Source organism: Carya illinoinensis, chromosome 5 (genome assembly GCF_018687715.1).
Source record: "Carya illinoinensis cultivar Pawnee chromosome 5, C.illinoinensisPawnee_v1, whole genome shotgun sequence".
Taxonomy (NCBI): domain Eukaryota; kingdom Viridiplantae; phylum Streptophyta; class Magnoliopsida; order Fagales; family Juglandaceae; genus Carya; species Carya illinoinensis.
In genome coordinates, this window is record NC_056756.1 from 6,349,588 (window position 1) to 6,363,335 (window position 13,748).

A 13,748-nucleotide genomic window follows, 5' to 3' on the forward strand; every position below is an offset into this window, starting at 1 on the left:
ATGTTGTATGCTCTTGGTGTTGTGAATGTGAAGCTCTCAAATGATCTATTTATAGGCATATGAGACTTCATATTCAAATTTAAAAAGATTCACATGTCAAAGACAACATCATTCACTTTTTCAAAAAATTCAAATAAAAGGTTCTTCTTTTTCAATTGTCAAAGACAACATCATTCACTTTTTCAAAAAAATCAAACCTAATCTTTTACTTTTGGCATATGACAAAATGAGCACACTTTTCTTTTCAAAAAATTCAAACCTAATCTTTTACTTTTTGCATATGACAAAATGAGCATACTTTACTTTTCAAAATTTTCAAACAAAATCATCTACCTTTTGTATAAGTCTAAAAAAGCATCAATCACTTTTGAAAATATTCAAATAAAACATGCACATGTGAAAGATGACAATCAATCATCTTTAATATTTTCAAAGTTCAACCCTTTAATCAAGGCATGCACATGCAAAAGATGACAATCAATCATCTTTCAAAATTTTCAAATTTAATTTTCAAAAAATATTCATGCACATGTAGAAAATGTATTTTAATGCTTTATGATAAAATATTAATTTTGAGCATTAATCCTAATTTCGAATTTTGAAGAGATTTACAACATTACTCTATAATTTTAATGTGAACTTGTTCCCTTCTTGCTCATGCTTGTTTCCTTGATGTGCTTGACTTCATTGTGTAGACAACTTGAGCTTGAGACTTCTTTATTCTTTAAATTCATTTGTTATCATCAAAATCCATGTGTAAATATATAATTACACAAAACTTGAAATTTTGGGTTCAACAGATTTAATTGTCTCCTGGTTTCAAAATTCTGTAAGTTCTTTTGTTAAATCCAGTCTTACCTTTGTTGATGATTCTTGCACTCTATGGCTTGAACTTTAGGACCGTTTTACTCAACCAAATGGTTCTCGCATATTTCAACTCAAACAGGATCTTGCTAGCCTCTCTCAAGGTCAGGATTCCATTAGCACTTATTTTGGCCACTTAAAAATTTTATGGGATGAATTGGCTATCTATGACCCTATACCTATTTGTGATTGTGGCAAGCTGAAGGTCTTAAATGATCAATATGATCTTGATTGTGTCATACAGTTTTTAATGGGTTTATCTGATTCTTATTCCCATTCCAGAGATCAGATTATGCTTCTTGAACCCCTACCCCCTTTTAATCGAGTTTTCTCTATGATTCAACAACAAGAACGGCAACATCTCATGCTTACCCAACTCTCCAATCCTAACCTCATGGCCATGATGGCTAAAACCAACCCCTCTTCTTCCAAACCTGCCTAGAAGTTTCATAGCTCTATAGCTCAGAAACCAACTCGTCCTTATTGCACTCATTGCAAAATCCAGGGTCACACTCTTGGGAACTACTTCAAAGTAGGAAATGCAACCCCACCTTTGTGTACTCATTGCAATATGTCTGGCCATTCTGTTGAGAAATGTTACAAATTAAACGGGTACCCCCCTGGCCATAAGCTTCATGGCAAGACCAAAAACTTTGCTACTATTGTTGTTGCTCCTTCTCAAGCATGTTCTGCAGATGATCATGATGAAGGTCCTTTGAGACTATGGCTCTTACCAAGGGTCAATATAATCAACTACTGGCTTTGTTGCACTCTAAGGACACTAGTTTAGCCATGGCCACCATGTCTGTTACTCAACCTTCCCCATCTTATCAGCATGTCACTAACTCTAAAGTCTCTGGTATGGTTTCTTGTTTATCAACCCAAACACACACACTCCTTGGATAATAGACACTGGAGTAACAGATCACATGATCTATTTCCCCTTTCTCTATTCATCCATCACGGCCACTATATCTTCTTTAGCCAAATTACCTAATGGTGCAGCTGCCCCTCTTACTCACATTGGTGTTGTTCACTTATCTGAGAATTTAGTCCTTCAAAATGTGCTTTTTATCCCCTTTTCAATTTCAATTTAATTTCTGCTAAAGATCTTGCTCTTCATTCTTCTTGCTGCCTTATTTTCTTTTCTCATTTATGCTATGTACAGGACATAGCATCTTTTCTCATTGCACCCTCAAATTTCTTTAATTTATCTTGAGCGCAGTACGTCGGATCACTCTCCAATGATAGTTTCAAGTGACCAACTTTTCCAGAGGTACGGGCCATCTCCATTCCGTTTTATACATATGTGGATGGATCATGAAGATTTCTTTAATCTTGCTAGAAATTGTTGGGAGAAGGAAGGCACGGGTAGTGGCTTGGATAAGTTAGCTTTTAAGCTTAAGCGGATGAAACAGATGCTTAAAACATGGAACAAGGAAAAGTTTGGCCGAGTGGAAATAATGATCCGAGAGCTTGAAAAGAGGGTGGAAGATCTTGACTTTAAACTACAGGAGGGTTATGAAGATGCAATAGAGCAAGATCTACTAATCTAAAAAATAGAACTAGATATATGGAAAAGGAGGGAGGAGTCGATGCTAGCACAGAAGGCCAAAGTAAACTGGCTCAAATTAGGGGACAACAGTACTCGCTATTTTCACTCAGTCTTGAAGAGACGGTAGCAGAATCAAATACATCAAATGCTCAAAACAGATGGAACTTCTTTCGACTCTCCCGAAGAGGTACACGAGGGAGCTGTTGCATATTTTCAAAACTTGTTAAGAAAAGGAGAGGAGGGGGACCTACCTGACCTGAACACTTTAATAGACAAAGCTATATCAGAAGAGGAAAACATAGAGCTACTAAAGAGCCCTTCTGTAGAAGAAATTTAGCAGGCCCTCTTCAATATTCCAACGGAAAGCAGCCCAGGACCCGACTGCTTTGGTTCCGCCTTTTATATACACTGCTGGGATTTTGTCAAAGGAGATGTGGTAGAAGCAGTAAAGGACTTCTTTGCAGGAGAACAATTTCCTCGGTATTATACAGCGTCTTATGTAGCCTTAATTCCCAAAATACAGCACCCAGCCAGTTTTTACAAATTCAGGCCCATAAGTCTATGCTCGGTGATATACAAAGTGTGTTCGAAAGTATTAGTAGCGAGGCTCGTACACATCCTGCCGAGATTAATATCTCCAGAACAGGGAGCGTTCGTAGCCAAGAGAAGCATCTTCGAAAATGTCAGCTTGACCCAAGAAATGGTGCACTCCATTCACAAAAAGAAAAATGGGGGGAACGTGATGCTGAAGGTAGATATGTCTAAAGCATACGACCGAGTGAATTGGAATTTTCTCCTGCATGTGCTGGATACTTTTGGTTTTTCGGAAGGGGTATGTGAGCTGATTAAATCGTGCATAACGACACCTTGGTACTCTATCCTTTTGAATGGTACTGCAAAAGGTTTCTTTAAAGGGGAAAGAGGTCTCCGACAAGGAGATCCCCTTTCGCCATATTTATTCATCTTGATGGAGGAAGTGCTCTCGAGGGTACTAAAGAATCATTACGCAACTGGAGTGATTGAAGGATATTCCCAAGCAAGAGGAACGCCGCTCATCTCTCACTTGTTATACGCAGATGACATAGCAATTTTCACTAACGGTGCGAAACGCTCTATAAAGGCAGTGGTCAAGGTACTGGGGGTATACGAAAAGTGGTTTGGGCAGAAAGTGAATAAAGAGAAGTCTGATATTTTTTTCTCCAAGCACATCCCTCAAGCCAGGAGAAGGGAAGTTTTGAGTCTTACAGGATTTGGAGAGGGAACATTTCCGATGAAATATTTAGGAGTGTCTATAGTAGATGGCAAACTGAAAGTCCGGCACTTGGAAGAATTAGTTCACAAGATTCAGACAAAAGTCAGTGGATGGAAGACTAGACTCCTTTCGGCAGGAGGGAAACTCATTCTCATTAAACACGTCTTGTCGAGCATGCCAATATATCTCCTCTCAATTTTGCAGGTGCCAAAATTGGTATTTTCCTCAATCAATCGCATTATTAGTTCCTTTTTCTAGGGTGAAACAAGTGGCAAACCAAAAAAGAAATGGTGTGCCTGGAGGAAAATTTGTAAACCGAAGGCCGAAGGGGGCTTGGGTATCCGGGATTTAGAAGAAACTCAAAGAGCATTACATGCAAAATTCACCTGGAACATTATAAACGGAAATTCTTTATGGGCTTGTTTTTTTCGGGGGAAGTACGTAAGGGACTCCCATTTGTCGCTCGTGAAGACCACAAAGGGCTCTAGATTTTGGAGAATGGTGATGAACCAAATCCCTTTTGTTCTGGAAAACTCTCACTGGAAAGTGCGCAGGGGAGACATCAATTTTTGGTTGGACTCCTGGATGGAGGAAGGACCACTTTCGGAGACTCTTCAAATCACAGAACATCCCGGTATGAAGATATGAGAGTGTAAGGTGGACAATGCATGGGACGTGCAACTCTTAGAGCATATGGTTGGGAGAGAAAAAACAGAGCAGATTATAGAAACATTGGGGAACCCGAGGGAAGGGCCGGATCTTCTGATATGGACAGCCTCTACAGATGGAAAATTTACGACTGGAAATGCTTGGGAGTGCCTAAGAGTTAAGAACCCGGAAACACCATGGTCAACGTGGGTTTGGCATGGGTTATTACCAAAAAAAATCTCGATCATGGTATGGAAAGCATGGAATAACAGCCTGAGCGTGGATGATAGATTGAGAAGGATAGGAATCCTGGTGGTATCAAAATGTAACTGCTGCTGTGGAGGTGGCTATGAGGATATTAACCATGTGCTATATTCAGGTGATTTCGCCCAACAAGTATGGAGGAAATGTGCTCAGTTTCTGGGCTTTCCTTTTCGTGAGGGATCAACATGGAAGGACTATATGTCACTGTGGTTTAGGCGTGCGTCTCGGTCAACCCAAGTGGGAGTAAGCTGGGGAGTTCTTCCTTCCATAGTAACGTGGAGATTGTGGTTGAGGAGGTGCAGAGTACGAGCGGGAGAAGGAGCTGAATCCATAGAGGAAACATGGCAGGCAATCAGATTTTGGGTAGCAAGCCTGTTAAAGAATGCTGCAAAATTCCAGAAGGTGTCGTGCAGGGATAGAGAAATGCTGGAGAATTTAAATATAGATATAGCCCCAGTAAGAGAAAAACGAGTGCAGGTGGTAAGGTGGATAAAGCCTCTGCAGGGGAGCTTTAAGCTCAACACAGACGGAAGTAGCAATCCCGGAAATTCAGGTGCAAGGGGACTTCTCCGAAATGATGCAGGTAACTTAATTTTTGCCTTCTCGGTGAACTTTGGAGCTGGAAGTAACAACGCAGCAGAATTGAGAGCAATCATATATGGCCTAAAAATATGTCAACAACAGAGGATTAGTAGAGTGGAGGTGGAAACTGATTCACAGCTGGTGGTTAACTGGCTTAGTGGTGAATGATGCGGCGTCTGGTACCTCGAGGATTATTGGGAAGAAGTTGTGAATTTAATCAAGGAAGGAGAACACTCAATCAAGCACATCTTCCGGGAGGGAAACGCTCCAGCAGATTTCCTGGCGAAATTTGGTGCGCAGGGGCGAGATCAGATATGGAACAACGTTATGCTCTTACCGAGGAAACTTCGTGGCCTCATCCGAATGGACAAGCTTGCTCTTCCCTATCTGCGTATCCGTTAGTCCTTGTTGTGTCCAGTGGTGCTCTGGTTTTCCTTTTTGTTTGGAGTCCTTTGTTTAGTATGAGTAATTCCATTATGTAACATGGTTTCCCTCCACCTAAAGAGAGGACTCCTTGAATATATATAGTGGACTTTGTCCACCTTTTATTAAAAAAAAAAAAAAAAATTCCTTTTTTATAAGGATCTTTTTGGATACTCAAGTATTTTCAAATTTTTTTAAATAAAAAAAAAAGGACATAGCATCTTGGACAACGATTGGGATGGGTGAAGTGAGAGATGATCTGTATCACCTGCTGCGATTTGGTGTGTCATCCTTAGCTTTGGTTGATGTTTTACCAGTTTTCCTTCATAAAGACCAGCTTCTTAGCGCTTTTGTTACACACAAGGATTCTACTTCTGATTTGTGGCATTGTAGACTTGGGCAGATTTTATTTTCTTGGCTTCTTTTAATTGACGATCCTCTTGTAAAACAGAACCCAAGTTCTTCCAATACATCTCCCTGTTGTGTTTGCCCTTTGGCCAAGCAACATCGACTTTCTTTTCCAATTTTCACCAATAAATCTCTTGATTCTTTTGATATTGTTCACTGTGACAACTGGGGTCCAAACCCCACAATTGCCATTGATGGTTCTCGATTTTTTCTTACCCTTGTTGATGATTTCTCAAGGACCACATGGGTCTACATGCTCAAACATAAATCTAATGTGAGATCTTGTATTGAAAGTTTTTACTACTTAATTGACACTCAATTTCAAACGAGAATTAATTGTAGAAAGATGAATAAAGGGAGCATAATAAATCAAATTTGAATAAAGGGAAAGTGTCCATTATTGAAGAAAGATGATTTCCATTCTTCTATTATTCTATTATTTTTCTGTTATTTACTTTTTTGTTTACTGAGCTATACATAGGGACAATAATGTATTTTTCCTTTTATAGGTTGTTAGAATATTCTTTTTGTAATTGTATATAGACGACTGAGTGTGTAGTTTTAATTCAATTGAATCAGAGAATATTTTCTCTCCATTTTCTGGGTGTTTCATTCTCTGCATTCCTCTGTTCTTCATTTTGTTACATCTAGAGTAGTTACTTAAATTGATGCCGCAATAGAACTCTATAGTTTTGAAATCGCCGCATGGCACCATTTGTAACAAAATTTAGGGGTGACCCGAATTTTGCAGTAAATGATATATTTAGCATCAATATGAGCGTCAAAGAAATATTTTATACGTAAAAAGTCATTTTTCTTATAGTATTGCATTTAACTCCTTTACTTCCCTCAAGCTCCATCAGCTTTTGCTTTTTTTTTTTTTTTTTTTTTAAGGTTCTCTATTTACATATATTAAATAATATGGAAGAATATTGGGCTAGGTGAGAAAAGGCTCATTCTTACTTATCATAAAATATATATATATATATATATATTGAGGTGAGAAAGGCAGAATATTTAGTTTCTTGGTCAAAAGAAACTCACATTGTTATCGTATTCAATTGTTAATTAATTTTATATCACAAAAAGCAGGGTTATATTTATATGTGTGCTGTGTGGAGTATCATATATACAATCTGACAAATGGGACAACCCCTTACTTACGTAGTTGACGATTTTAATTAAGCTGAAAGGAAAAATAATTAAATAAAATTTTCTGAATATCTAAAAGGAATTAATGGGAAATGATTACTCGTTGGACGTAGTTGCGTACGTATATGTACGTACGTGGTGCTGGTCATGAGTACGTATATACTACGGGGTCAGTTTGAGACTTCGAGAGAGAACAGATGATCATCAGCTAGCTCAGCTGGGTCAATGTAAAGCTAATCATTCATTAATTTGTGGAATAATTAACAGCGCATGCACCGTTCATTCCATTATTTGAAGGGGTCGAATTTGGTTGCATTTAATTGATCAATGTATGTGTGCGGTAGTGGTTAAAGAATGTTTCCCTCATAATTAATTAAATAATAATAATAATAATCAATAACCTCAGATTAAAGATCAGTTGACTAGTCTTACACGTTTATGGAAAAAACATGGACCAGTTCAGTTAATTCCTCGCTATAAATAGGTACGTAACCATCCAACATTTCTCATTCTCTCCCAAGCAATATTAATTACACTGAAACGCAGACATAGATCATAGCCTCCCTCAAAAATGATGAAGTACTCCAAGGTTGTTCCTAAGTATGCCATTGTAACTGTGGCCCTATTGGCTTTCGCTTGTTCCCTCGCCTCTGCCTATGACCCCAGTCCCCTGCAGGACTTTTGTGTTGCTATCAACAATCCTGCTTCTGCTGGTATGTACGCATTATTATTGCTATATTCTGGACTACTGGTTTTCGCTAGCTCTTGTAATTTGGACTCTGAATACACACACACACATATGCATATATATGTAATATGCTTGGATTCCATTTTAATTCTGTGTAACATGATGTGTTTAGCAATGATAACAAAATACCTTTTCTTTCTACAGTATTTGTGAATGGGAAGTTTTGCAAGGATCCAAAGCTTGTTACCGCTAATGATTTCTTCCGCTCGGGTTTGAACATTCCTGGAAACACCTCAAATAAAGTAGGGTCGAATGTCACTACTGTCACAGTGGAACAATTACCAGGCCTCAACACTCTAGGCATATCCTTGGCTCGCATCGACTTTGCACCATATGGCTTAAATCCTCCCCACACCCACCCTCGCGGCACTGAGTTTCTAGTAGTTATAGAGGGTACTCTGCATGTTGGCTTTGTCACATCCAATAGTGCAGACAGTAACCGCCTCTTTACCAAAGTTCTAAACAAGGGTGATGTCTTTGTGTTCCCAATTGGTCTCATCCACTTCCAATTGAACGTGGGAAATACCAAGGCTGTTGCCTTTGCTGGTCTTAGTAGCCAGAATCCTGGGGTCATCACCATAGCCAACGCAGTCTTTAAATCCAATCCTCCGATCAATGCTGATGTTCTCACTAAGGCCTTCCAAGTAGACAAGAATGTGGTTCACTATATTCAGAAGCAATTATAATTGCCTAAACTAAAACCATAGATTTCAAGATATAATATATACTTGTAATATTACCGGCAATAAACCATTAGATGGTGTACTGATTAATTATTAAGCGATTTGTCATGTTTCCCTAGCTTGTAAGGTGATTGAAATTATTTTATTGAAATAAAATGGTTGTTTATTTATAACAGTACTCTCTTTGTTATAATGAACGAGCTGTAAGACGTGATTGAACTTAATTGCATTCTGAATACGTACGTTGACGAGAAATATGATCACTTGTAAGTGCCACGTTGTACTGATGCATATATATGTATCCCCTATCGGCTATCTTTCCCTAAGGCAAAATTAAAAATATACAAAGATAAATAAATAATAACACGAATGAAAAATATATTACACTTGAAAGTAATGCATAGGGTCATTCAAATCATATAAAATAATATATTTTATATGAAATGGAGAATCATTAATTTTTCTATAAGGAGAAAAAAAATCCTTTACAATGTCGTCCTTCCAAAAGCGCTCCAGCTAGCATGCAACTCGCATTGTTGCATGCTAGCAGATCCTTTCAACAGTTTACCTCTGCGACAGCAAAATAAATAATGTATATGTTGTTAAGATGAAACCGTGGAGGGAAAAATGAGTTGGTTGGCATATTCTTGTAAAAATCTGAGTAAAATAGTGTTATAACAAGTGTTGAAATGATATAACATGAAAATGATTGAAGTGTGCTCAACATGGCTCGAGCATAACTCAAAATAGAGAGTTCACTCGACTGGCACTCAAGCAAGACCCTTCTAGAGTGGATTGCTCGATGTGGCGCTCGAGCAAGGCCCTTTCAGAGTGGGTCGCTAGATGTGCGCTCCATGTTTCACCTAAGCAGCTTCTGAAAGATAACATGTGCTCGACTCTCGCTCGACACTTCACTCAAGCCAATATTTCATACTACTTAAAATTTAGGGTTTTGAGCACCTCTTTCACTTGGGACTATAAATAGAACAGCTTGCTTCTGTTCTTGTATGTGGAGATTTTGAGGAAAAACATAACCTCCTTCCAAGAGCACTTGAGAGAAACACAACTATATTTTATCTTGGAAAATATACCTCCATTGTATCACACTCAAGATAAAACATAGTTGTGTCTCTTGGAGGGGACGTGTTCATTGGTTGGAAGGTTTTCGGAGCTACTAGGGATGCAGAAATCGAGAGGTTCTTGCGGAAAGTTATAGAAAGGTTGGAGTTTTGGCACTATATGTATGTAGAGATCGAGTGAGTCACTCGTGTTGTTGCAAGCCAAGTTTAGCTACTACAAAAGTTTTGTTACAAAAGTTTTGTGAGTGTCTCTAAATTGGTTGTAATGAACTAAAGTTTCTAATGTTACGTTCATCTGCAAATACTGCATATTCCTTTTTACAAAAAAATAAAAATAAAATTAGAGTACACGAGTAAAAAAAATTTACTTCATTTTTTTAGCTCTCGCAAATCATCCTCCCGCAAGAAGCCATCTCCCCTTCGGTCTCTCTCTCTCTCTCAAGCCTGGAACCCTTTCGAATTTCATATTTAACTCAGATTTCTTGAGTCATTACAACAACTAATTTGGCCTATGTCTAATTTTTTTGGAACTGTTTGCAATTAGAGGAAGCATCAGGCAAAAAGTTCGCGCAATAGGTAGTTCAAGTGAAGCTCAAGCTGAGAGTTTGTTCGACAGGTCGCTCCATCGAATGTCAGACTGAGAATTCACTCATGCGGCGTTGACATTCTGCTCAAGCGAATAACATATAAAAGTGAAAATTATGATTTCCATTATATGACACTATAAATATGTCATTAATGAATAGTATAGAAGTTCCAAGAGTTCTGAACAGTAAAATTTTAGCCTCAAATTATATTTTGTGATTCCCCATTATAAGAAAATCTTTTACAATTCTATAAACATAAATATGTTACCAAACTACATTAATATTGTATCTTGTGAGTAATTTACTTTGTGTTTGCTTTTGTTTGTTTTCTCACAACACAGTGCCAATCAACAATTTTTTGTCCATACTAAACAGAAACCCAGGTCATGTACTGTATAAAATTGTTTTTCGATATAAATGATGCAAAATCACCTGCTAGAGAGCAAGTTGCTGCCGGCTTCTTGGCATTGGACCCGCGTCTATGGACAAATTAGTGTTAAAGATCAAGAATTCCAAATAATCGCCAGAAGAGCAAATTCCCTTAAAAAAGTGATGGCTTCAGCAGAGAGAGAGAGAGAGAGAGAGAGCAACTCAAGGGTGAGACAGAGAGCTTCGGGCAGAGCTCGACAATGACTCGAGGGAATAGAGCGACTTGGCACTCTCATTGAAATAGTTAAAGTCAAACTCAAATTTTAGCCACATCCTATTACAAGTTGTGCATGAATATACAGAAATTTGAAAAAGTGTAATGCTAGAGATAATTTAGAATAAATGCTCTAATCTCTATTAATTTATAGTACTCACTTTATCACTTAACATGGTATCGTATTATTTAAAAAATTATTTTAAATTAAAATGTCGAGGTAATTTTAAATAATTAATTCACCTGTTTTATAGATTTGTCTTTTTTTTTTTTTTTTTGGTCTTGTTAATAAGAACGTTCCTTTGAGATGAATGGTGGTTGGCTATCTGGGTCTATAGATTTTTCAAAACCAATGTTAATTACTAGAGGGCAAATAACTTAATCCGATATTTGCCCTTCACTTGGGTGGATAGTGAATCCGGTTAACAGATGATAAGTAATATCCTCTATCTATTTTTTTTTTTAACTAAAACAAACAAAAATGTAACTGATCTATGCACTATAACGGGTAAATTTATTTCTTGATAGAATTACTACAATACTTTTTCCTTTTACATCCAACGTACGATCCGACAACTCAAGCAGAGAAATTAATAAAGAAAATGAGAGAGTACGTAAGGAACCATCTTATTTCATTATAATTATTCAAATGACATTACAATAAAGGAAATATATATGGAAAATTTCTGTTTATTCGAACTGTTTAGTGGTTCATTAATGTGTTTATTATTTTATATATTTCTATTTTCAGAATAGTTTCTGAAGATATTCAACTAGATTCTTGTCTACTTGGAAGGCTTTGGTGAGAACATCGGGATTGATTGGAGGCTCAGATCCAAAGACTGCATCAGCTATGGTGATAACTCCTGGATTCTGGCTGCTGAGACCGGCAAAGGCAATGGCGTTGGATTTTCCAATATTCAACTGGAAGTGAACGAGACCAACTGGGAATACAAAGACATCTCCGGCATTTAGAACTTTGGTGAAGAGGAGGTTTTTTCCATCAGCTTGGTTAGAGGTGACAAAGCCAACGTAAAGAGTACCCTCCAAGACAAATAGAACCTCAGTGGCACGAGGATGTGTGTGTGGAGGATTCTGGCCGTATGGGGCAAAGTCAATGCGAGCCAAGGATATACCTAGAGTGTTAAGGCCTGGAAATTGTTCCACAGTAACGGCAGTGACATTCGACCCCTGTTTACCTGAGGTGTCTCTAGCAACATTTAGGTGCCCCTGGAAGAAGAAGTCTTCGGCTTTGACATCCTTTGGATCCTTGCAGAACTTTCCATTCACAAATACTGCATGCAGAAAAGAAAAGTTTATTACTATCACCAAGAAACAATAGAATGTCCTTCATAATTGATAATATGTTATGCAATTAATATCATGACCTCCAAGCATAATTACAGATGATGAGGAAATCAATAAAAATGCTTTAAATTAAATGAATATTCCCAAAAGAAGGTTTGTAGTAAAAAAAAATGTGTTCATACCAGCGGAATCGTACTTATCGACTGCAACACAAAAGTCTTGAAGAGGACTAGGGTCAGAGGCAAAGGCGAGAGAGCAAGCCAATGCCAATAGGGCCACAGTTGCAACCTGGTACATGAGAACACTACCTTTCATCATGTTGGAGGCTGTCTCTAACTTCTAGTTAAAAAGCTTGTGTAGTAGTATTGGTCGGGTGAGGTTTGAGAGGGATACGTTGCAATATGGAAACATGTGATCTATTTATAGAGGGAAAAGCCACTGAACCAATCTATGTTTTTGCCTGCACGGTAAGAATATTAGACTTGGAAAGTCTTGAATAGTTATAATTAATAAGGCTTTTATTTGAGGGGCGAATTGTTGATCCTTTCTCTAACCACTACACACATGATGTTGAAAAGCGCAACCAAAATTCGACCACTTCCAAATTGATCATGGACCACTTCTGCATGCAGTTCTAATGGACCACTTCTGTCTGATGATTTTGAGCATATATATTGATCTAGCAAGGAAGGAAAATGCAGATGATGCACAGCGGGAGAAATTTAAATGTACTACATGCTGATCAGCTCATGATGATCAGATGCTCTGACAACAATTATTATTTTTTAATTATTTTTTGTTGGTAGATACTAATTAATTATTACTCTTTCGTGCTTGTTAGATTTATTATATTATTTATTAATGGTTTCGTGGAACCAACAACAAAGGACGTGGATTCATAATGAGCCTAGTTAGGAAGTTGTGATGATCAAAAGTACTCCAACATGGACCCGTTCATGATCTCAATTTCCCTTCTAGAATTGACAGTAACTTCTCGATCAAAATAAGTTGCCAGGATTGGCAAGTGGGAAATGGTACTTGCCATTTTTTTCTCACCTGCAGTACTTGACCATTTAGCCTCTCAAAGAGCGAGCTCATGACTGGCGGCTTTTATCTTAATTAACGATAGACTGGGGGGCAGACTTAATAATTCAGCGAAAATTTGGTGTTCGTTTATATTGTAAGGCTGTCTGCATTACCATTTGTTGGTTTGAATTCAAAGACGAGATGAGATAGTTTTAGATAAAAGATAAAAATTGAATAAATATTGTTATTATTGTTTTGAGATTTAAAAAAGTTGAATTAAGATTTGAAAAAATTAAATTGTTTAATATATTTTGTGAGAAAATTTGAAAAATTGGTAATGATTAGAAGAGATGAGATGAACGCTTTTTGAATTTAAACGTGGAAAGAAAAAAAAACAGAGAAAATGAGAGGTAGAAGGTGAGGCTAGCTAGCTGCTCTTTTTCTTTTTGTTTTTACTTTTCAACGTTCAAATTAATCTATATATATCATGAACCTAGCTAGCTCGGTTTATTATTATTTTTTTCAT

General features: G+C 37.5%; 2 protein-coding genes across 2 annotated transcripts; one reads left to right on the forward strand and one right to left on the reverse strand.

The window, feature by feature from the left end:
• Nucleotides 1-7,672: 7,672 nt before the first annotated feature.
• On the forward strand, nt 7,673-8,702 carry LOC122309117 (germin-like protein subfamily 1 member 17). Its single transcript, XM_043122483.1, has 2 exons — nt 7,673-7,861; nt 8,041-8,702. The coding sequence occupies exons 1-2, from the start codon at nt 7,720-7,722 to the stop codon at nt 8,580-8,582; spliced, it is 684 nt and encodes a 227-aa protein (XP_042978417.1). The 5' UTR covers nt 7,673-7,719; the 3' UTR covers nt 8,583-8,702.
• A 2,797-nt stretch (nt 8,703-11,499) lies between these two features.
• LOC122309116 (germin-like protein subfamily 1 member 13) lies at nt 11,500-12,596 on the reverse strand. Its single transcript, XM_043122482.1, has 2 exons — nt 12,379-12,596; nt 11,500-12,183 (listed from the first exon to the last, which is right to left on the reverse strand). Exons 1-2 carry the CDS (start codon nt 12,512-12,514, stop codon nt 11,636-11,638), a joined length of 684 nt encoding a protein of 227 aa, XP_042978416.1. The 5' UTR covers nt 12,515-12,596; the 3' UTR covers nt 11,500-11,635.
• Between the last annotated feature and the right edge of the window lie 1,152 nt (nt 12,597-13,748).